The sequence below is a fragment of the Parasteatoda tepidariorum genome, chromosome 4 (assembly GCF_982258835.1).
Source record: "Parasteatoda tepidariorum strain Cologne lab strain chromosome 4, Ptep-v5.0, whole genome shotgun sequence".
NCBI lineage: Eukaryota > Metazoa > Arthropoda > Arachnida > Araneae > Theridiidae > Parasteatoda > Parasteatoda tepidariorum.
In genome coordinates this window covers 76311237-76336228 of record NC_141758.1, presented here as the reverse complement: position 1 = coordinate 76336228, position 24992 = coordinate 76311237, and the positions used below count along the sequence as shown (strand labels likewise).

General features: G+C 28.8%; 1 protein-coding gene across 1 annotated transcript; it reads right to left on the bottom strand.

The window, feature by feature from the left end:
* Positions 1 to 10164: 10164 nt before the first annotated feature.
* On the bottom strand, positions 10165 to 24517 carry LOC107453439 (uncharacterized). Its single transcript, XM_016070269.4, has 3 exons — positions 24463 to 24517; positions 16413 to 16456; positions 10165 to 10669 (listed from the first exon to the last, which is right to left on the bottom strand). The coding sequence occupies exons 2-3, from the start codon at positions 16449 to 16451 to the stop codon at positions 10274 to 10276; spliced, it is 435 nt and encodes a 144-aa protein (XP_015925755.3). The 5' UTR covers positions 16452 to 16456; positions 24463 to 24517; the 3' UTR covers positions 10165 to 10273.
* Between the last annotated feature and the right edge of the window lie 475 nt (positions 24518 to 24992).

Sequence of the window (24992 nt, the reverse complement as noted above, 5' to 3'; positions counted from 1 at the left end):
TCACATTTCAATTGATTATTGATTTCATAAATAATGAATGGTAGGGTAGGGAAAATAGTTGTTTTAGAAAATGACTATTTCATCGATCATTGATTTCAGCATTCGAGAAATACGTTTGAATTATAATAAGATTTCAAACTTGTTTCTAATCTCTTGCATTTATCTGTGCAATAATTTAAGTTTGTTTGTCCTTGAAAACTTATTGGCAGAATGCAATATATTGATAAATATTGTCACTAACCTAAGATACATTAGATATTATTATTAGAAAAAGGAATATTTTATGCTAAATTAAACTTTTTTTTCCAATTTTTTTTTGTTCGGTTACTACTCTTGTTTTGTGTAAACGTAAGCTTTTCATCAGCATCGTTATGTTAATAGTCTTAAGGTTTAATCACTAAAATTTCTTAATAAATCACAAAAATTTAAATTGGTTTCAGAAGAGGAAGCACACGGCGGTTGGAGTTGGGGGACTATTTTTCATCCTGAGTGGAAATATAAAATCATGATTAAAAATCATAATTTTATTAAAAAAATTCCCATTCCAAATTTTATTTGCATAAAAATTGAAAAAGAAAGACAGAAAGTCTTGGCAATAAGGGTGCCGTGGTATTCACGTGAGTGCTTTTCTAATTTAAATTTATGTTTCAAATTATGTTCAAATTATGTTTATGTTAAAATTATGTTTAATTTAATTAATGTTTCTGAATGGAAAAGACATTATAAATTATGATTTTTGTGAAGATTTCTGAAAAATTTTAGTTTTTTGGTGTCCTCTCTTTAGAAGGATGAGAATATAAATATTTTTTTATCACATATTAGTAGATCTCGCAAGCCATATATATATATATATATATATATATATATATATATATATATATATATATATATATATATATATATATATATATATATATACAGATTCTAAATGCTTAAATTACAAAAAATGAATAATGATAACTGTTTTTTTCTTATATGTACATCCTTACCGTTCAATAGCTCATTGTGGGAAGAGTAGTTATCGACCATGTGGATACCATGTAGATACACTACAGTACTCCCCACCGGAATTATATCTGTGATAGTATTCGATGAACGGTTATCACTAGTTGATTCATTGCTGTTTTAGTGAGAAGCCCGGAGAGCTGTATTAAGATCACCGCACTTTTTGAGGGCTGATCGTGAGAGCTGTATTAAGTTCACGGTCGTGGTCACTCCTGTGGTGCATTTAGCAGTCGAGTGTATATGTTGTACGTTGTGTATGATCGAGATTGAGGAGCAACAGCGTGAGGAGGACAATGTCGCAGTCACAAGTAGCAGGTCAACTTTTCAATGAGAACCATTCATAGTAGGCGTGTTCAAATCGAAGTGGGAGTTATTTCTGGAGAGTGGTCCAAAGTTTTGACCCCTTAGTATTGCTTTAACTTTTTGTGTATTTAGCTTTTACGCGAATGGAAAATTTTTTGCACATGTTTATAAAATTCGCTTATCTAAATATTATTTCAAAAAAAATATAACTTTTCGTAAATATCTATTATTTTGGATTATATTATTTAATAACTGTATTGTAATTATTGCATCATTATGTATACGATTTTTTACATTACTTAAAGAATGCAATTTTAAAATAACATAAAATTAGAGCGAAATCGGTCGAATAATTCTTGGAAAATTGAATTTTAAAAATACAACTTTTTCTAAATTCGATAGCACTGTCATTTGCTAGAGCATACTGTGCTATTGTCATTATCTAATATTTATACTGTCACAGAATACTGTTATTCTGCTAGATTAATAATTATAATTAGAATTGTTTTTAACGAAAATATTTTATACCTCAGTTCATTTTTTTCATACAATCAAATTGGTTTTGGTGTTTTTAATACCATCTTCTGTTCAAGCAACGCGGAAAAGATTTGCCATTTAATAAAGTCTTTTCTTATAGCTTAAGCGCCTGGTGTTACGTTTTTAAGTATAAGAGAGGTTATTAATATTTTGTTAAGATTTTTTTGTGTGATAAAATTAAGAATATAATCATAATTGTGTGTGCCGTGACGGTCATGGTCCTATGTTATTATTTTAATATTCTTTCAGCCTAATTATTTGTTCATTATTAATTTTACACTCTAATTTTCGTCATTTGATTGAACACATGATGAAAACCCAAACTTTTATTGCAAAAACGAATATAATATTATCAACGAGGCTAAAAGAAGCATGGGAACCCCTGCTTTAAACGTTCTTTAAATATTGATATACAAATCTCGTCATGCGCCTCTGCTCCGTTTAAACTGAGGTCAAATCTGTTCAACAGGCAATTTTATGTAAATTTGACCAACGCGTGGTCAAACACTTGATTAGTTTTAAAAACAGACTTAATTTAAAGCCGAGAGAGCCATTTATTTTTCAGTCGTCCTTCGCTGAAGTGATAAAGTGGGTTCATGAATTAAGTTCTATTTTTAAGGTCAAACCTCTGCCTGTTTCAGAAGTTAATTTAACGCAACGACCCACTCCAAAATCAAAAAGTAGGCTTCAAACATTGAAATAAGCATCAGAGATTTAATGTTTGTTTTCAATTCTTTCTAAACTCTATTCAAATAAACAGATTTGGAAAAAAAAATACCCTTCCGAGTTAAATTAATTTTGACTGTATTTTTGTGAAGTCACCGCACACTGAACGAAACTTACATATGCTACACACCGTAGAAGAAAACATACGCTACAATCTCTCAAAAATCAGTTAATTGTTGAACCATGATATTGGTGACTTGAACCATAACTTTTTCGAATTGAACGAAATGAAAGCAGATGTTGTTAAGAAACAAGACTGTATTGTTGTGAAGTATGGACTGTAATCACCAAACGATAAGAATATGAAGAAGGAAACATACACAAAACTTTTATAAAAATCAATTCATCTTTCATCAGTTCATCTAAACCACAATACAATGAAAATAGGCCAGCTACCATAATGAGGTGTTTTTTTTTTTAAATAAGTTTTCCGTTCAAGTTGAATTAGAGTATCGTGTAATCAAGTTTAAGAATTGCAATAATATGGCACAAAGTAACGCCATAAGCGATCGCAACAAATTTGAGCGAAATTACCGTTCAGCATGCTCAAAAATTTCTAGCAATAAAGGTAGAACATTTTTTTTTTTTTATGAAAACTGCTTTTTTCTTAACCTTTATTAAAATTTGACACATCGAAATATTTGCACTATGACAAAAAATCACGAAGATTTATGAAGTGTTGTTATGTTCTAAATACTGAAAAAAAATGATTTTAAATATTAAATCGAATATAATGCTAATTGTATACAATAATTTAAATTAGTTTTTTAAATCATATAATATTTTATAATACTAATTTATAACACTTATATAATATTTATAAAACACTTAATGGGAGCAGTGGCGTAGTTTTATTGTCTTTAACAAGAATATGTTTTTTTTTTTGAGAAAACATAACCAAGCGATTGTTAGGTGCATAAAATTAACTTTAAAAGTTGTAACGGACCAACGTTATAAACGGACCAACTTTAATACTTTTGTAATTTTAGTCTGTACAAATTTGGTGGTTTCGGGAGAGAATTGGAAAACTTTGATCATAGCATATACTGAAATATTTAGTATAATATTTTATGTTACATTATTTAATTTATGTTTAGTATAATAGTTCACTGCAATGTAAATAATGTTGTAATATTAACATTATTTACTCAATTCTAGTGATCATTTTCAAGGAAGCTTTCAGAAAAAAATGTCATTAAATCTCAACCCTAGACCTTAAATTTTTTTTACAGTTTTACTGATCAATTAACTATTCCAGTTTAATTTTGCTAGTCTTAAGACGTTTTGTAAAAGACTTTCTAAGAATAAACATTTACAGACCTAGATAAAAAATACTAGATTCAAAACTAAGTATTAGATTTCAGTATCAGATCACCCTAGTTAATCTGAAGATTAGCTTGATATTCTGCAAAATAACTAAATTTAAACGAAGTCTATGGCACGAATAGTTTGAATGCTTTAGAAGATTTTGTGGATTAACAGTGCAATTTTATACTTTCTATATCTATTTCTAAGTCCTATTTCGCCATTAAGAGAAGTGATGCTCTGTTTTTATTCTAAATCCACTGAAATAAAAATTAATTTAGAAAAACTAATAGTTACTAGCTATAAGGACTTTGTGCTTGGATGGGTATAAATAGACGAGAAGGGGGATACTGGAAATAAAATGTTCAGAAATAAGCCCACTGTTAAATTGTGTAAAAATGAAAAGGGTTCAGCCTCTAGGCTGTCTCTGTTCCTTTCTAATAGAATTTGCTGAATATTTATCCAATGTTCAAAGTATATTGACAAATAAATTATTATAAAGCACCATTAGCGTTAAATTTTATCTCTATCTTGTAAAAACAACACGTAAGAGGGAAAAAATTACCGTGATACTCTTTTTTTGTTTAGCTTAACTCTTAATAGCTCTCTACCATTAGTTATTTAGGGTTAAGCTAACTTAAAAATATAAAATCCAGTTTACTTTAAACTATGTTTTTTCATGCATTAAATTCATCCCTTTTTTTTGTTCATATTTCATAAATCAAAAATAATAGTTTGAAACGGCCGGGATAGCCTGGTTGGTAGGACGCTGGACTCATATTCGCAAGAGCGGGAGTTCGAATCCAGTCGGCCGAAGACTCCCCGTGTAGTAAATGGTGACTGGTGCGCGCTAAATCTGTCGGGTCACAATGCCCTCTGTGTTCCCATAACGAATTATATCTCTGGGGGTACTGGATTGGAGATTGATCATTCTTCTTTCAAAATTACGATCTGTTGATGAATGAATAGGTCTGCCCTATAAACGGATGTAACCTATGAGTGACAGAAGTCGAATTCTCGGCCATAGTAGCGCCAATGGAAAACGCGAGCAACCGCACCCCTTGCCTTAATGGCTAACGACAACAAAAACAATAGTTTTAAATAAATGAAGGTTCTTCACTCTCAGTAAGCGGCAGCCAGGAACATAATTTCAGTTTTCAATGTGTCCTACATTTCATTTCTATTTATGATTAAATCAATATTGGCTGTTTGTGTAACAGAAAAACATGCTATGCCTAAACAAAATTAACCTCAGTAATTTTAGCTTAAAAATTGCAAAAATTTTGAACTACACTGGTTTTAAAAACTACTATAGTTTTTACTAGTTTTAAGTTACTTTAAATCATAATACGATTATATAGTTTGTAAATGAGAGCTACCAGAAGCATGTTACCATTATTATTGCAACTATAATCGTAAATTATGATTGCTTAAAATTATGAGTGAAGCAAATTCGTAATGAAGAATGATTGCAATGATTGAATGATTTCACCACCTCTGCAATATATAGGGACTTGCCTGCTTTTAGAGCTTCAATATACTGCAGTTCAATAAAAAAAACTCAAGCACTTTAAGCAAGAGTTGCACTTATATTGTCTTGCCAATGAAAAAGAAACAACAAAAAAAAAAACAGCCTACTATGCAATAATTACAAGACTGCATGCTGATGCAATTTTTTTTATTCTTCAGAAATTCTGGCCGAATAATAAATTGTTCATTCGGATCCAATATCTTTGCAGTATGATTCCACGTTCATAAAACTTTATTCTTTGCTTACAAAAAACTGATCCAGGTTATTTTGGTGTTCATTTGAAGTAAAAGTTTACCAGATTTTTTCTTAAGAGACTGGAAGAATTTTGCAGAGAACTCATTTCTCTTCCTCTTGTGCTTCAAAAAATGGGTAATTTACTTGACGTTAGAGAAGCAAATCACAGACGTCAACGCGCAGGCACAAATTTCTTTCCAAAGAAACATGAGGAATTCATTTGACGAACTTTGATATTAAGCCTAGGCGTTTCAAATGATTATAAATGATTGAACACGATAAATTTAATCTGTCTGTTTTTATTCACCGTTTTGAATCAATTAACGCCTTTGTGTCTTCATCAGCTTCAACTAGACTTTCAGAAGATGAATTTTCAATATTAAAAATTACCCGATGGAAATTTTTTCAATTTTGGCACTGTCGTTCCGTCAACACATTTTCTCCATAAACATTGGATAGAGCCGAGAGGGCCCAGGCGATAGAGCGTTCGCCTTCCAATGAGGTGAATCGGGTTCAAATCCCAGTGATGGCTGGTGATAAGAATTCCGCATCCTAACGGCAGTGCTGACATAAAATATCCTCAGTGGTAGACGGATCATCGGTTAGAGTTTCCTTGCTGTCAGGCTAACTGTGAAGGTTCTCGGGGTCTTCTTCTCCATGCAACGCAAATGGGAGTTAGTTGCATTAAAAAGTCCTCCATGAAGGCAAATTTCTACCTATACTTGATCCAAGAGTTCCCTTGATTGAGTTGGCTGAAATTGGGTCGGGTGTTCAACAACGATATATATATATATATAAAGATAAAATTAACATCTGATACTTTTTTCTTCTTCTTTGAACAGCAATTTGACCTTTTCGCCGAAAACGCTGTTTTTCCTTTTCCACATTTGAATGGTTACCTACCAAAAACTGCAGCGTAAAATAAGGTAAACCAACCAGTGAAGGAACACTACCCAGTGAAGGAACATTTCATATATATTGATTAAAAATAAGAATTCTAAATTTTTTCTTTACATTGATTGGTAACAATAGCTTACTGCCAAACAGTAGGAAGTCATCTAGCAATGTTTTGGATTACCTGGTCACATAGACTTCTCTGGAACAATTTTTGAATTTGTTATTATCTCTGCAACACCTTGTTTCCATGAAAAAATTATAAGGTGAGTGCTTGTATATATATGTTTGAAGTGGAATTAGTTGCATGTAATAGTTTTATTTTTCTCACTGAGAAAAAGAGAATTCAAAATATAGTTATTGAAGTTACGTTTTATTTTTTTTAAGCATCATAGCATAATAAAGTACTGAGATAAGGGGGTGTTTATTCACTGGATCACCAAACGATGAAAAACCAGTGAATGAACAAGTGTTTACTTACTGTTTTTTTTCTAAGGTAATGAAAATAAAAGATAAACTTTAATTTTCTTGTACCTTTAGTGATGTTCCGCATCAAAAGTATGTTAAAAATACGAAAAACAACTTCTAACCAGTGAGGGAACAGGCATGTTCCTTTACTGGGCATAGATTTACCAGTGAATGAGCAGCATGTGTTAATATGCTGAAACTTTAATTTTCAATTCATGATTACAAAAAAAATTAACATTTTCCAAGTATTTATATGTTATAATTTCAGGAATAGGCTTGTTTTTAAATATTTGCGCGGCTTATAATTTCATAAAGAGCATTAAAAAATAACCAAAATTAAGTGTTCCTTTTCTTGGTGTTCATTCACTGGTAAGAGCTGTTCCTACTACTTGTTATTTGAACCTCCAAAACTTTAAAGCAATATTATGTAAGTTCTCTACAATTTTTTTACATAATTTGCAGTTAGTAACAAATATGCTGACACTGTCATTTAACTAAAATTGCGAATTTTGAAATTAATATGATTTTTTAAGAGGCAAGCGAAGCTTAAGTGTTCCTTCACTGGTTAGTTTACCCTAAATAGAAATTTTTCACAAGCAAGTCTTAACTATGTCAGCTGTCAAAATATATGATGACGGTGCTGCTGTATGTAGCTGTGAAAAAAATACAGTTGAGCCCTATTTTGGAAAAAAATTAAATTACTTTCCGAAAAACACTAACATTTCCCTAAGCAAAAAAATTCTGAGTTCAGTCAAAACATTGAAGTCTTACACTAGCACAGGAAATACACTTAGATTCAATTATTCGGAGCCTTCGTCATAGAATGCATCATCATAAATAGAAAAAGTCGATATCAGAGTCTAGTTTTGTATCCAAAAGGAACATATGTCCAGGTCCCAAATAAAATTATTCAGTATGCGGAAGATATGAATAATAAAACATTCGAATTATCGATGTCTGAAACCTGAATTTTGTTTTGGTCTCAATGCGATAATGAGTATCGAAATCTATGTTAAAAGATATTTCACTGTCAAATATATTTTCAAATTATTTTCTTTGAAAAAATATAAATCGTGAAATATTAAACATGGGTGCAGTAGAGAATGTTACGCGTTAATAGCGTTTGATATTTAAAATACTCAAAATTCATAAATCTATTTTAATAGATTTTAAGTTTCAAATCAAGACCAAATTTCAAGTTTTCCTTTAAGTGATTTCAGTTGTGCAACTTTAAATTTTATTAAATTCAGACTCAAGAAAAAAAATAAGGAACTATTTTTCTTTTGTACATGGTATGGAAGGAGACAATTTTCCAAGAAAAGAGTCGACGATTTGCTGGACTTAAACTACAGGGGTTAAAAAATTAACTAGTCTAAAAAGAAGTTATCAATATTAAGAAAATCTAGAAAATTCTTTATAGCTAGAGGTCTACTGCTATCACTCTCGGACCAATGACTAAGATGGTTTTGTAATTAGTGCTCGCTGCAGTCGTTTACCAGATACTAAAACTTAGTATACTACTTTTGTTGGTACATGCTGTTTGCGCATGAACATGTCCAGAAGGTCTAGCCAACTTTGAGCCAAACTGTGTTTAAGTACCTTAGAAAGTGAGCAATTATAAACTTTCGAAAATCGCAACTTGAATATAATTACTTATTGCAAATTTTTTACAAAAAGAAATAGTGGCTTGTTCTTCATTATATTAAATTATAGTAAAATATTAAAATACATAGTTATAACTGCGACTTTTCGACAAGACTGACTGCAAACTATACATCGCTAGCTGATAAAAGCAGCAATGCTCACAAATGTTAAAGCACGATTTTTAAAATTAATTTATACACAGAAATTTTACCAATTTAGCTAAAAAATGTATTTTTGTCATTCAAAGTAGAAGTTTAAATTGAGTTAAAATATAAATATAAGTAAAAGAATTTTTCGATATGTTTGAATATATAGTAAAGTTTTCTTTATTATTAAATCTTTGGATAAATTTACAAGTTCATGTAAAAATTCGGATACGTTTAAATTTTACTTGAAATATGGAAAAAACATACGTTAAATTAGCATTAAGGGGACAAACTCCCAACAGCTCACTTTACTAACTATTGAAATCATAATATTACCAGATTAAGAAACTCTCAATCTGGGAAATTTGGTCCCCATAGTTGGGGTCTGAAGAGCGATTTAAAGTTTGAACCCCTTAATGCTGATTTTATTTCTGCCGCCTCGAGAACTTTTTAAGCGAAGCAAAAAATTTTTGCCCACAATTATGAAACTAGTTTATCCAAAGATAATTCCATACAAGAAACAAATGTATAAATATTTTTTATATCTTATTCAATAATGGTAGACTTTTTTTTTCAAATTGCAAGGTATGTAATTTTACATTGTAAAATACAAGATTAGATCGATTGATAAGAAATCTAACTTTAAGTTTGACTTTTTAAAATTTAATTTCTCAGGAACTGTAAATTTTACCTTTCGATTAAAAAACTTTAATTCTAGATCCGATCTTTAGATCAGATCATCACGTTCTTGAATATCAGAAGTTAAAAGGGTGGTCCGTTTCTTATTTTGCGTACTATAAAACCCTAAAATAAAATATTCATTTGAAAATTAGTGCTAGTAGTTTACGTCGCACTAGAGCTGCACAATGGGCTATGGTCTGGAAAACATCACCGAGGATGATCCGAAGACATGCCACCACAATTTTGATCCAGAGATGCCAACTTGCTCCGGACATGAAATATATATTTTAAAGTGGTAGTTTATCAATTGTGATACTTTGTTTAAATTCAATTTAGTAGATTTTTATCCACCACTACTTCTAAATAATTCGTAGACTTACATAATTCACCATTTTACAGTAATTATGTCATGCTATAAAGCAAGAAAAGTTGTCAAATATTTGCAAAATTTCCTTAGTAGTTATTTACCGTATTTTTTTAAAATTATTTTGCCGTGTCCGGAGCAGTTGGCATCTCTGTTGATCCCCTGCAGAGGGGATGGCACCCCTGCTTCAGTAGAAGCCAAGCACTTTACGGTAGAACATTTTAACGAGGACCAATACCACACACCCTTGGTTCCTGCTCTAGGTGATCAAAGTCGTCACGCACCCGTACACAGACCTTGAAATTCAGAAAAAATAACGATAAAGAAAAAATATAACGAATAGTTTATTGAAACTATTTACAGGCGGCCATCAGGCACTTATGCTCACAGAACAAATAAATTAAACAAATGAATTAATAAATGAGGAACATGATTTTATAAGAAGTTCATACTAGACGCCGACCAAGAGATGCACACAACTGCAAGGATATTAAGTATTAGGATAGGAGAAACGGAAACACCGAGGCTTTTCTTAGCTTGAATGGTAGTTTCCTCCAAGTCTTCCTGCACAGTCGTGTTAGCAATAGTTGGAACATTGTAAGGTTCACTGCCGGTCTCTAGTTCAGAAGTTGAGTCCGTCTCTGTCACATTTGTGAGGGTTTCGTTATTTACTTCTTCAATGTCCTCTGTAGATGTAGTTTCGTTGTAAAAAAGGTTATCCGTGGTAAGATTCGCGATTTCTGTTACGGAAATATCTGAAGTGGTAGTATTGTCAGTGAAAAGAAAATCATCGATTTCTGTAGAATTTAATAGTGGAGAAGCTATTGTGACCTAAAAATACAAAAGAAACATTTAGTAACAAAGTAGATAATATTCTGCAAATGCGCCGAAATTCATAGATAGCTTTAGGTTTTTCTTTTTAATAACCATAGTTGAACAGCTGACCCAATTTAGAGTTTATGACTAACTCCATAGCCTTGTAATTTTAAAACCCACCCAAAAGACAAAGGAACGCCTCGATTAAGTATTGGGAGAAATTTGCCTCAACTTTTTTTGAAGGAACTTATCCGCATTTGCGTTACATGGAGAGGAAAACCACGAAAAGCACCAACGGTTAGCCTGGCGGCAAGGGAACTAACTACGATCCGTCTACCACTGAGGATATTTTTCTTATGTCAGCACTAAGGTATTCGCAAACCGGGTGTGGAATTAGAATTCCAGCCGATGCTGGGATTCGAACCCGGGATATCACGTTAGAAGGCTAGACTTAGAAATTTCAGATTTACTACTCAAATAGAATAAAGTTTCCTTACTTTCCAGATATATTTTTAAAAAAATACTCCAGTCTGATATTGTAGTATGTACTGACAATAACATGAACGATGAAATATACAATGAACCACAAAAGTTTGATATTTGTAATTTACGCGTAGAGTATATTTTAGTTTAACTAAAAATTAAACTAAACAATACAGAAAAAATGGCATTAAAGATAATAGAAATATATTACAAAAGAAAAATAGTTAAAAAGAAATCACATTTTATCTCGTTTAGCAAACAAAACTAATTTTGAAATTTGTGAATAAATAGAAACTTCTGAAGAAATACTGTTTAATTTTTGATCTTCATTTCGTATGCCTGTAAAATTTTACACATTTCAATTGCATGACTCAAAAGATGGAAAAATTTAAAAGTGTGAAATCTAAAATAAAAAAGGGTGTGCTTCAAGTTCATGTAATTTAAAAATTTTTCTTACATAAAGATACTGAAGAGACAAAAGTAAAAATTAATCATTAATTCGATATTAATGTATCATTCTCTATAAATAAAGATTAGCTTGTTATTTATATAAATATAGGAAAGGCAAATTAAGTAAGTCAATTTATCAGAGATTCCGAACTTTACAATAAAACAATAAATCCTTAAATTTAATAAATTTTAGTATCTGATATATGCTGTATTAGATATTAGTTAAAAATTTAAATTAAGTTTCGAAATTAATAAATTTCGAAATTAATTCGATTAAGTTTGCGTTAATAAATTTCAATTCGCGAAATTTCATTAGTTTCTAGCGAGTGAAAGTAATTATACCACTTTTAAAATTGCATTCTAAGAATTTTCTGGTCTTTCAGAAGGAACATTTAGAACAAAACTAAAGTTAAAAGCAGTTTATATATTTAAGCAACTGTAAAAGGCAGTTTTTGAATATGTGTCTTGAAAAAAAAAATGACAAAAATAATTTAAAATCTTAATTTCACAATGCAATCTTCCGAACCTCATTTTAATATTGCAATTTTTATGCCTTAAAATGTTTACTACGTTGAAACAAAATTATAGAATAAAAAACTGAAACCTGTTTGTGTAAATCTTTCAAACTAACTTTCTTACAGTACAATTTTTTTCTTAAAGCAATAATATGTTTATAATTCCATACAGAATGATTTGATAACCTGTAGTTAGAGCATTTGATACTATTTTGTAATTTTTAAAACTTAAAAATACGAAATTTGATGATTTTAGTTTTTCAAAAATTAAGACACTTATATTCCATTTTGATAAATTTGAGATTTATTTAACATAAAAATTTAATAGCTATTTCAATATAGATTGAATAAAGTAATATAGAATAATGTATTATTGAAATTTTAAAAACAGCGAGAAAAACAAATTTTATTAACTAAAATTTAAAAATAACGATCGAAATATGGATTTAAGACTGTATAAGACCACGAGGAAAAGTAATTACTGAAATGCGGCGATTCGAAATTTCCAGGTCATAATTTATCAAAAATTCGATCTAATTGTAACCAAAACATATCCCATTGATTAGTTAATTATTCCGTTACAAATCTGAATTAGCAACAAAATTGCTACTCATTAAAAAGTGAAATAGAAAACAATTTTTTCTAGAAACTAAACTTTTAAATGTTTACCATTTCAGAATTATTTTTTAGATTACCAATTTTGCCTTTAGCGTGTGTCTCAGTAGTATGTCAATTCTAGTCGAAGTAAAGGAATTTTCTCAAAATTTAATCGAATTTTCATTTTGCCGCAACAAATGTACCTACTTAAAAAAGTTATTGTGCGGAAAAGTTCAGAAAAAAATGGTTGACGGTAAGGGCGGAATAAATGTCGTGTTAACAAGATTTTGTGTAAGTAACAAAATTTAAATTTTAGATTAGCGGAACTCCGAGAAAATTTTGTTGAATTATAAAATTTATTGATTCGCAGAAGAATTATTTCTAGATTCACGGAAATTTGCGAATTAGAAGAACATACCTGTAAAGTACAAAAATTAAAAGAAATGTCTTGCACATAACCCCATATAACTCTGATTTTTGTTCAGAAGCAATTTAAGAATAATAAGCTATTCAACAACTGATATGTCGCAGAAAGAAAAATTACTAAGACTATTTAATAGAGTAGTTAAAGTATAAGATACTGATTAATAAAACTACATTTTTTACACTTAAGAATCAAAAATTCAAAAGGAAATCTCATAATCTGATAAATCCTACAAAACATTTGAAGACTGTTTAAAATGTTCAAACATTATTTAAAATAAAATCGTAACTAAAAGTCATTACAGTAAATATTCACATAGCAGTTTGACAAAAATTAATTGTTAAAAAAGAAAAAGTTCTGAGAAACATTTTACTTTCTTCGAAAAATTCTGGATGTCTATTAATCGAAATTGTATAAGATTCCTTTAAGTCTCTCTGCCAAGAGATTAATAGGAGTTTTGAATAAGTAAAAAAAATCAGGACAATTACCCCGTCATTGCACTTGAATTTAAATGCAGTCTATCAGTTTCAAGAGAAATAATGTTTCAACAGAAACTTTTACCATTCTGTTACAATTGATCGCAATATAGCGCACTCGCAAAAAGTGTCTGCGCTTTAATTTGTATGAAAAGAATTTATTGATCAGAAAGGGGAAAAATCGTCCAAGTTTTTATTAATAAAAATTATCCCAAAATACCTCCTCTTAACACTGTCAGTTTCCATGGTTTTGGCAAATTTCATTTTATCACACGGCAGAAAGTTTTAGTAAGTTTGAAAATACTAGTGCAGGGACAAAATTTGCGAAGTCATATAATCAGGGAGGGGGAAAGTGTGGAGAGTGGGAAAATTTTGTAACTTCTGTTGCCTGTTTTGTTCACAACGAATAAGATTTAAAAATTTACAACAGTATATTATCGACAAAATAAAACTAAGCATCAATACCTGAGTCACGGTGGCTGAGGGGATAACGATACCGCCTTCCATTGAGGTAATCCGGGTTCAAATCCCAGCGATGGCTGGTTTATACGAATTCCGCACCGGATCACACCAGTCAGTGATGACGTAAAATATACTCTGTGGATGATTAGTTAAAGTCCCCTTGCTGCTAGGCTGACCATGGGAGGTTTTCCTCTCCAATTGAAGCAAATGAGAGTTACTTCCGTCAAAAAAAGTACTCCACGAAGGCAAATTTCCAAGAGTTCCTCGTCTTTTAGATTGGTTTCAAATTTAAAAGGCTATGGAGTTAATTAGTTGTAAAATCTGCTGTTCAACGACGGTAAAAAAAGCCTCAATATCTCCGTTGTACGCTACATTCCTTTTACATTAGAGAATATTAGTAAACTTTTCGTAAAACATATTTTAAGAATAAATTGTTCGAAAGACTTGCTTCTCTAACGTCAATTTAAAGTTCAGCTTTTAATTTATGCAATTCCAGAATTAAAATTAAAACGGAAAATCAAAACTGGGGAATTTTCACAATGTTTTTACAAAGTTCTGGATAAAGTTTCCCTGCATTATTACTCATTCTCAACTTCCCAGAATCTTTTGTACTCGTTAGTAAAAAATTAATCGCTATATGATCAGCTAAAAAATTTGAGGAGCACATGTTTAAAACACACATTCTTACATTTTCATTAAGAAAAAAAGTAACATAATTCACATTAAAAAAGAAATATATAATACTACAACGAAGTTCTAGTTTTAAGTTTGAGTTATAACATACGATTGATGTTTCTCCATTAATTACTTCATGCGCATTTTTACAGATCTTTTAATACGCCTTCGATACGTAAAAATTAAAGTATTAAATTTGAATAATTTTCTTTCCTTATTTGGAAATCTTTCCAAATTAGGAAACATTTCTTTGATTTCAAGTACAAAAGTAGAGCAGGCTAAAATGACTTTGCAATTAAAGGGAATAAATTTTTTAATATCGTAAAAATTAAAACCAAATTACGCTATGAAAACAAAAATATCTTATCAGAAATTTTAGATTTCCTCGACTTCAGAATTAAAATTTTTTTTACTCTAGAATTTTCAGCCTTTTGTAATTTATTAGTTTTCAAAATCGCTATTAGTTATCATAATCGCGAACAAAAAACTTCAATAAAGAAAATTTTAAAACTAGTAAAATAGGGTTGGTTGTTCAATACTTAAAAACAACCTTACAATATTTAAAACTTTTTCAAGTCTCTCAGAGTTTTGAAATAATTTTTATTAAGACACTGGCAAACTATATTAAATAAATCTTTATTATTAGGATTTAGTTTTCCAAAACACATTGAAAAAACATAAATTAAAAGCAGATTTATTCCGTAGATTCATTTGAGTTTTACGAGTTCAGGGGTGTTTTATGAGACAAAATTTTAATATCTTATCATTTAGTTATAAATTCGATGTTTAGCAAAATGTCCAAATTGAACTAGTTTACATTTTCAACAACAATATATCTAATAATTATCATATTTTTTATATTTAATAATATTTTCGTTGCTCAACTGAAGACTAAGGGTGGAAAAGTGTTTATGTCCATGAAAGCAAATTTTGTGAAAAATTTAATTTAAAGGTTTGAGTTTATTCAGGAGCTAGCTTACGATTGAAATCATGAATATGCATGAATATCACAAGCATTTATTTGAATTCCCGAAAAATTTACGATTTTTGGTGTTTTGAAAAACATTTGAAATTCGGGTTGGACAAGAACAGTTTTTATCTCTCCAATCAATGCTTCCTAAGTAGAAATCCAATCTCCTCTACGCTTTTCTTTGTTAGTTTAGCCTACACGTTGACAGCAACAGTTTTTCCACAACATGGCCGATCTTCAAAGTCTAATTAACTCTCGGGGAGAATTGAACGTCCACGTTATTTTTCCAACATTTTGTAATTCTTAAAATGAAACCGATGGTTATCAAATCATTATGAAAATTAAACAGTTATTCCCTCTTCTACTTTAGCCGACGACACATTTATAAAATATCTTATATAGCTTTAATTATTAAAAATATTAGAGTCAAAATCCATAACACACTACAACTAACTGCTATGGAAAATGATCTCGATATTATCGTATTTGATATTGACATTGATAATGATCGTGATATTAAGTTTATTCGATAGTTATTATAAAAAAATTATATTTATGATATTATAAGGATTTTATTGCAATAAGATATTAAAAATATCTATTCTTTACGTTATACCATAATTCCCCTTTTTAATCACGAGTTCAATTAAACATTTTAAATCTTTTAAGCACAATTGCACAGTAAAATTAAGAAAAATAAACTTACTTGAAATATGACTAGAACAAGGAAATGATAAAAGGCCATTTTACCTGAAAGAGAAGAAAGAGGCATTAGGACAGAAAAGTGATACACTTTAACACCTACTCTCAGTAAAGGTAAACGAGTAGGATGGGTTACGTAAATTAATCAGATGACCTCCTGGAGACTAAGGAGGTCGAAAATATTTGATTTAAATATTTTGTTTTGATGATATTGTTCCAATTGAGTCACAGAATTAATGCGGGTCTCAATATTATTTCTATCCTGTTCGGTTGTCGAATCTAAACATTTTTAGAGCAAAGTGTTTTTTAAATTTAAAAAAAAGTCTAGAAACTTGTTATATTAATGTAACTTGCTGAGTCTTCCTGAACTAAAAACTAAGCATAGAAAGTAAATTGTTTTTATATAGTATGAATAATTCGTTGTATTTAATAAGCAGTAGGATACAACATCGATTATGAGGATATTTCGCGGTACCTTAGTTTTCTGAGTAAGGACTTTTTTTTACCAATAACTTTTGATTATATTAATGTCTAATCATTTGATGTATGCTATTTATGAATTTTTTTGAAGTAAGAAGCAACTGAATAAAGAGATAGCGAACTTTAAAACAAATATTTTCTTAATATTTATAAGAGGTGCATTGGAATTTACCATTTAAATTGTCAAATCGGAATAATTCAACAAATCTGGTAATTTTTGTCATTGATAGCCATTTTCAACAGCTTTTGTTTTATCTTAATGACTACCATACTTAAGCTTATTTTATTCATTTTTAGTATATACATAAAAAATTCAGAACTAGACATGCAGTTACTGATCTGCGAATTAAACTGATTTAAAACCTATTTAAAATCATTGATGGAATGTAAAATTGCCTTCAAGTCAAAATGCTTATTAAAATAGCAATCTTTCATTTAATAAGTTTAAATACTTTTAGTCTGGGTTCTGCCAAAAGGCCAATCATTAGGGGCTCCATGGACGAAAAAGAAATTTGGAACAGCAGGGCCGTAACATATTTAAATGACTGATATGTATTTCTCATTTTTAATTAGAATAAACTTTTAAAATTTTAATTTCATTCATTTGGGACAATCAGTATTTAGTGTATTTGAAAAACTATTTTTAATTCTGTAACAGATGTCAGAAATAGAAAATTTTCCCCCTCAACAACTCAAATTAAGGTTTGGTAAAATTCTTTAATAAAACAAAGAATTTTTTGTACACTTACCCAATAAAAGCTCTGATATGATGTATTACTTATATGAAAACTATATCATAGTCAAAATATCTCATGTAATAATTGTTCCAAAATAACCACAGAATAAAAACATTTAAAGCTCAAAGATAACAAGAATTTTAAATTTCACTTATATGCACTAAGTATTTAAATAAAAATTTGAAACTGAATATGTTTAATTGAAACATGTCCAGTAAACTGCAAATTATTTGAAATGCAGCTAATGGAAAATTACAAGTCGGGTCACGCTACTTTTTACCTACAACTAGTTTATTTTATTTAAATGTCTATTTCGAACATAAAATATTTAATTATTTCTTACGATTAAATCTTCATTAACAATGAAAACTGATATAAAAATATAAAATACCAAAACCTCAAGGACGCTCCTGAATTATGCTATAAAAAATACAATAATTGAATTAACACTTTAAAAGCAATGATCTCTTTAAAAAAAATTTGCCAACCCTACTTAGAAATGCATAAATTCATGAAATCAACTTCTTTAACCTGTTTAAGTGATATCTTTTTCATATCCTATATCGCAATCATTCAATTAATAACTGTACCACTGATGGTTTATCAACAATTCAGGTTTTTAAATGTCTTTTTTAAATCTAAAAAGTTTTTGGCCGTTTATGTATCATTTAACAATTCATATTACTTAACGATTTTTATTTCATAAATTTTATCTTTTTCCTAGAAGTTATCAAAAAAATGCATTTGCCAAGGCTGACATTGTGCGTACAATTTTTCACTGCTAAGAAAAGGGTATTTAGCAGTAAGCTAATATAGTACTTTCGATGTCTGGAAAAAACCTATTTTTGTACTATAATGCTTACATTAATTTTTAAAAATTATAGAAGTGATCTTACGATAAACTGAATGTATAGTTTAATGTTGGAAATATGAAACTATTCTTGCTAAATAACTATTAAAAAGTTAAGTTGCATTACACATTTAAAGTATTGAAAGCAAATGGTATTTAAAACTTCGAACTAGGAAATTTACGAAACTACCTTTTTAAATATTAATGTTTTGAAATTATCCATTTTGTTATATATTTAAAACGATTACAAATTTTAATCATTTCTACATAGATTTAAAAACATGATTCGTTAATCATTGGTTGGAGATTTTCAAATAAAATATATATAAAAGGAAAATGTTAACATTTTACTGGTTTAATAATTTTTTGAATAGAATTAAGACAATGGATGCAAATATTTAAAATTTACTTAAAAAAAAACTTTATCAGCTCTTTTGAAGTGTTGCTTAGAATTAAAACTAACTATTTTCGACTAAAATGTTTACTGCTGGTATCTCGAAAAACTTCGTCAAAATATCAACAAAATGAATTTTGTTGAAAGAAGCAATAAAGTTTTAAAAATTGAGTTCTTATGTAGATTAAAACGAGAAAAGTTCAGTTTCTGTTAGGCATAAAAATAGAATTATTCAGGTCTGAAAAAAATGAAAAGTTGAGCGCATCACTTTTGAAAGACAAGAATTGGTGATAAAAGTTTAATACGAATTTGATTCACGGGTTTATCTCTTTAGGTGTCAAATAAAATAGTTTAAATAAAAAAAATTTAGTTTAAAACCTTTTTATTTTAAACTTTCGAGTTTGCTTTATTGAAAGGTTGTGATGCCACAATTGACATTGCATATTTCCTACCTTTTAAAATATTTTTACTTAAACTTATTTTTCTAACCATATTAATCGAATTATAGTTAAATTAATAAGTTAATCTTTATAATAGCGAGCATAAAATATTTTATTTTTTTTCTTATGAAGCAATAAAACTGCTAGTTTTTTATTTCAATACTAATGTTCACTCATTAATTCACTGTCACGCCTAATTGAAAACGAAAGTCTATTTATAACTCTTAAATTTCTTACCTCAGCTATGCTTCAGTTATGGGTTATTATAATTCCCACAGTTTTGTTGGCGACTCGTGATCGCCGAAGTATTTCTCAAACCCAATATTGATTATGCGGGGTTGGCTTTGTCTTGGCTATGTTATATTTTGATAATTCGCCAATATTGGATCTCCTATCCATGCTTCTCCTGTGTCCGTTGTAAACAAATACATTTACTTTCAATTTCAAATGAAAGTAACTGAAAAAATTCTCTTCCATATTACCTTAACACTTATTATAAAGATTTTTCACTAATTAAGCAGAGAATGAACACGTATATTACATACTTAAATTTGTGAATGGGCCCCAGTAATTCAATTGTTAATTCATTACAATGACTTAAGTAAAAATTACAAAATTTGGAAATTACGTACTTAAATTATAGGAGCATTTTTAATCCAAATTTTTTTTAAGAATTCAATATTTCATTAAAAAGTATTGATTGGTTTAATATTTTATGAATCAAATTTGTAAAAAAATTAATAATTTTAGAAAAAAGCAACTCCAGTAAAAACTTTTGTAACAGTAAATTAGCATATGGTCCCCGATCTTAAACATTGATAATTTTTCGGTCATTTAATTCTTAATATCAATTACTTTTTACTTTCTAACATAACCTTTAAAACATTTCTAACATAGTCTTAGATTTTTTTTAAATTGTGAGAACTTTCTAAAGACACAAGCATTAAAATTACTACATTGATAAGTGATCAATCAAGCAGAGAAAACGCTCGCAAACCAAGATTCTAAACAATACACTAGGTCTTAAAAATAGAGTTGAAGTTATAAGAATAATTTTAGGATAATTCAGGGTATTAACCTTAAGAACTTCAAAACAGGTTACTGATATTTGTTGGATAAAATGCAGAAATAAAATAATTTAAACTTTTAGAATCATTTTATATGAAATTATATATGAATAGTTTAGAGAATCAAAACTTATTAACTACAGTTTAGTCAAAATAATTTAGTAATAAGAAGCGGCTCACGATGTGAGTTAAGCTTCCTTTCTTACAGAATGAAATCTAACTTAGAACTTGAAATGATTAATGCTAACAGTTTTCTAGGAAGTAGTAAAAGAGTTGCCCGATTAAAAAAGAAATTTAAAAATATTTTGTACGGATATGGGATTTCTGCTGACAATTTTAATATTGACGCACCAGAGCAGTTAAATCCTTTTAAACAGTATTCAGTTGTTTCTGTCACATAGGCCAGACTCTTGAGACTAGAAATTTTGTACTTCTCAGTCATTTTGGGAGTAATATAGTCGAAACAACTTGTTCAAATTTATGTTGATACGTTGCTTCTTAATCATACGGCTTAGGACTGCATATGAGAGGCACTGTTTAAGCAATGGCGAAACGTTTTAAATAGTGTTATTCCAATCCTCAAACAATTTGCTAAAACTAAGGTAGCAAAATAAGTTTAACAATTATATGATGTATATAGTAATCTGAACATTAGTTTGCTGGTGTACAAGAATTATATTGAAAATTTGTAAAACTAATTTAAATAAAAATTTAGCACAAGTACACGGCAACTTTTTTCTTTCGCATGGATCTAAACGAAGCCCATTAGAGTGAAGCCTAGAGGGTTTCACTCTAATGGGTGCCGCCACTAGGAATGCATTCTAAGCTGGCAGTAAGCTATTAAAGTCAAAGCAACAAACTCTTGTCCGCTGAAGAATTTAAATTCATATTTGCAATTTAAATGCAAGACATATTAATCCTATTGAACTTTGTGACCTATAAATGGGACCGTACATAATAAAAAGAACCTAATCTAATTTTAATAAAAATGTATTGGTAAATCTTCGTAACCTTTTCAGAAATTATTTCCTTTAGGGAATCTGATTTGATATTTTTTTTCGAAAGTAGAATTTGCGTATTTCAACTAAACCATTTCAAAACACTGAATTTAGAGATGAAAAATACGCTACCTTGCAAAATATGAAAAAATTTAGTTTCAGGTGATCTAAATGTTTTGAACTTTCATATTGTTATTTAGGGGTCGAAAGAAAAGTACATTTTCCCACTCTTAACAATATCAATAATTATTCGTTAAATTCAGTTTAGAGCAGTTAGCTATAATTAAGTTTTTTTCCATTCGAAATTCAAGACTAAACTTTAAATAATGAGACAAAAGTATAATAAAAATTAAATTTAAATCCGGCATTAAAGTGTTAAGTGAAAGACCAATTTTACATTCTACACATTTGATTTTTCACACAGAACTTACGTTAAGGGGTTGAACAAATTATAAATTTGCAAATGAATTTTAGAAAGAGAAACTGGAAAAAGTTTAATAAATTCTATGACCAACGTAGGCATCCAATTTTTGTGAAAACTAAACTAAGTTTACATTTTCGATAGTTTTCTAAATACTACAAAAAAAAAAGGAATTCTTTCATCTGTTGAATCTATCCTGAATTTTCTTCTTTACGATAAAAATATGAATTTTTATGTATGAATAAGATTGTGGTATTTCGTTTTATTAAAAAATAGTTAAAAATCTTGTAGGTTTAATAACTATACCATTGTAGTTCCCAAGTAATTTACAGTATATAATCCAATCTTTGGGAACTTTTGAATTAGTTATAAATTCTTAATACTTTCGCTTGTTGTAAAGAATGGATCACCAGAATTAGATAGAGAAAAAAGAAGAGGGTTTGTATCGAAGTTAACTAAAATTCAGACATTGAATGCTTTAGATAGCTCTAAGGTATAATTGACATTTAAAAATAATTAATTCTGTTAATTATATAAATTCATTTAAACACTTATTATTCAGATCTATTCTAGTGCATTCTGACAACTAGATTTTTGTGATTTTAATTCACTTAAAAGGAAATTAGTTATAGTAGTTTTCATTAACTTTATACTTGACATTTGCTAAAATAAATATTTATGATCACAAGTGGGTCTAAGAGTAATAAAGTGGGATTTAAAAAAAAAAAACTGGTATGACTTTGCTTTGGTACACGAAAAGATTGTAAACCCTGTTTTGCCATCAACCATTAAATCTTTGATTTCAACACTTTAACCATCACAAAAAAAAAAAAAAAATCGTAGACATTGCAGCAAATACTAAATACAAAGAAACTAATGTGTTTTTTAGAACTAAATTCTTTTTACGCAGATAAAAAATAAAGACTTAAAAATTAAAAAAAGGCTACAAATAAACTCTTTGAATAGTTGTTTTTTTAAAAAATTATTAGATAAACTAAATGTATTTAACTTTATGTTGCATTTACTCTATTTTTAAGCAACAGTTTCCTAAACTTTCTGCACTTAATTCCAAACTGCCTAACCTAAAGTTAAACTGAAATAGTCAATATTTAATCAGACTCAAGTGCAGGGCAAATTTAGTCAAACGCAATAATGCTAAAACATTTTTAATTTAAAAATTGATATTCCGGTATTTAATCAATAAAAAAACAAATATCTGTAAATATAAATTACGAGACAACCTCAAATTTATAAGATTCGAAACATTCCAATGAACACACATCTATATACAAATAAAGTTATGTCGATAAAACATTTTTCAAGAATTACTAAACCCCGGTAATATGAATTTAATAACCTTGACTACAATTGCAGCTGTATTAATAAAAGGATCGAGTGCTTAACTAAACCTCTGTTTATTCCCAAATTATATTAGATTTGTAAAAACTTAGAACAAAAGTATTGCAACTTGAAATACGGATTAAAGTATTCAATTTTTGCAATATAAAACAGTAAAATTTAAAAAGTTAAATTTAAAACTTTAATGTAGCATCTCGTTTGCAAACACTTCTAAATTACAAGAAATACATTAAAATGCAAATTTGATTACCAATAAATATGTAATATGGTAAGTTGTAATAAATATTATCATTCATAAATAATCATAACTAAAATATTAAAATTTGAAAGACTAAGCTTAAAATTTAAATTAACTTGCGATTAAAATTTGGAAGCTGAATTTAAATGAAGTTGAATTATAGTTTGCAAGTGTTTAGTCTTGTGCATTTAAAAAAAAATTTATTAAATAAATGTTGACTAGTAACTAAAATACTATGGATTATTATTTGGCATTAGCATTATGCTGAACTCTAAGATTTAAATCAAAAGTTTTATTCACAAAACAAAGAGATCAAACACAGTTTTACATTCCGAATAAAACTACAAAACTAAACTGAAACTTTCACATAAACACAAACTTCCACATAAACACATCTTTCAAAATATAAACGACCAATTAAAGAAATTTTTCTAGAAAATAGAACTTTTACAACCAAATGCGTTTGTTCAAAAATTTTTTTAAGACTACAATACCCGAAATGTATATTTAACATTTCTAAATAAATTTTTTCCTCTTAAATAAAAAAAAAGTCTAGAAATTTAAGTTGAATATATTTATTCGAATATGAAAATTTTAGGAGTTCTTGGATAATTTAATACACCACAATCAACTATAACAAAGAAGTACAAAATATAATTTGGCTAAATGCAAACAATTCTTTTATTTGCCATTGTGTCAATTTATATATTTGTGGGGGAAATATAAAATACTAATAGCATCTCAGCTTAAACTATGGAATAAAATATTTAATTTCTGCAACTTAAACAGTTCTAATTAATCCGGTAAACGATAAATGCAAAGGCAAATAAAACATTTCTGAGTTGCCCATACAATGCATGTAAAAATTTAAATTGCAATACATATATTTCAAAGAAAATTTAATAAATTTTAATATGCAACATACTACGTTTTAATATTTTTCATTTTTTCCATAGTTTAAATTAGACATAAATTGCAATAAGACTTAACTCATACAGCAAAATTTTCTTGTAGCTTTGTTAAATAAAAATTTGCGAAAGCAAAATGTATAATTAAATTAGAAGACTCACCTACAAAACAAACGAACAGAACTGAAACCACACTAACGTAATCCAAAAGAACACTTCGCAAATGAGAGAAATTTCAACCTTGGCGCCAGATTTATACTCCTCTGGCGCAATTCTGCCGATTTACATAGAAGTGAAAGATAACGCGCGATACATTTTTTAACTGTTCTCTTTCTTATTCATCTTTTAAATGTATCAGAAAAATTGTTCTAAAAACTTCGTAGGGTAACTTCGAAATTTAAAAACCAATTTTTGACAAAATTTATCATTCTTTTAAAATTATTAGCGAAATTTCTTTTTGCGGAAGTTAACTATTATTTGGCATTACGAAAATTTTCACATTTGGTATAGATTCGTCTGCTTTTTCGAAGCTGTTTTATATTATAGGCATAAAATTGAAATTATAGTTTTAACGTTTAGAGCAATAAATAAATAAATGAACGAAACACCTTGGATAACTTTTGATCTAATGGTCGGATTTTCACGTACAATTTGAATGATTCAAGGAACTGACTTTAAGCATGCTAATTGAT

Coding starts and splice junctions, on each gene's coding strand:
- LOC107453439 (XM_016070269.4), bottom strand. CDS start 16,451: ATGGCCTTTTATCATTTCCTTGTTCTAGTCATATTTCAA. Junction 10,670..16,412: donor TTGTTCTAGTCATATTTCAA/GTAAGTTTATTT, acceptor TTGTATTTTTAG/GTCACAATAGCTTCTCCACT.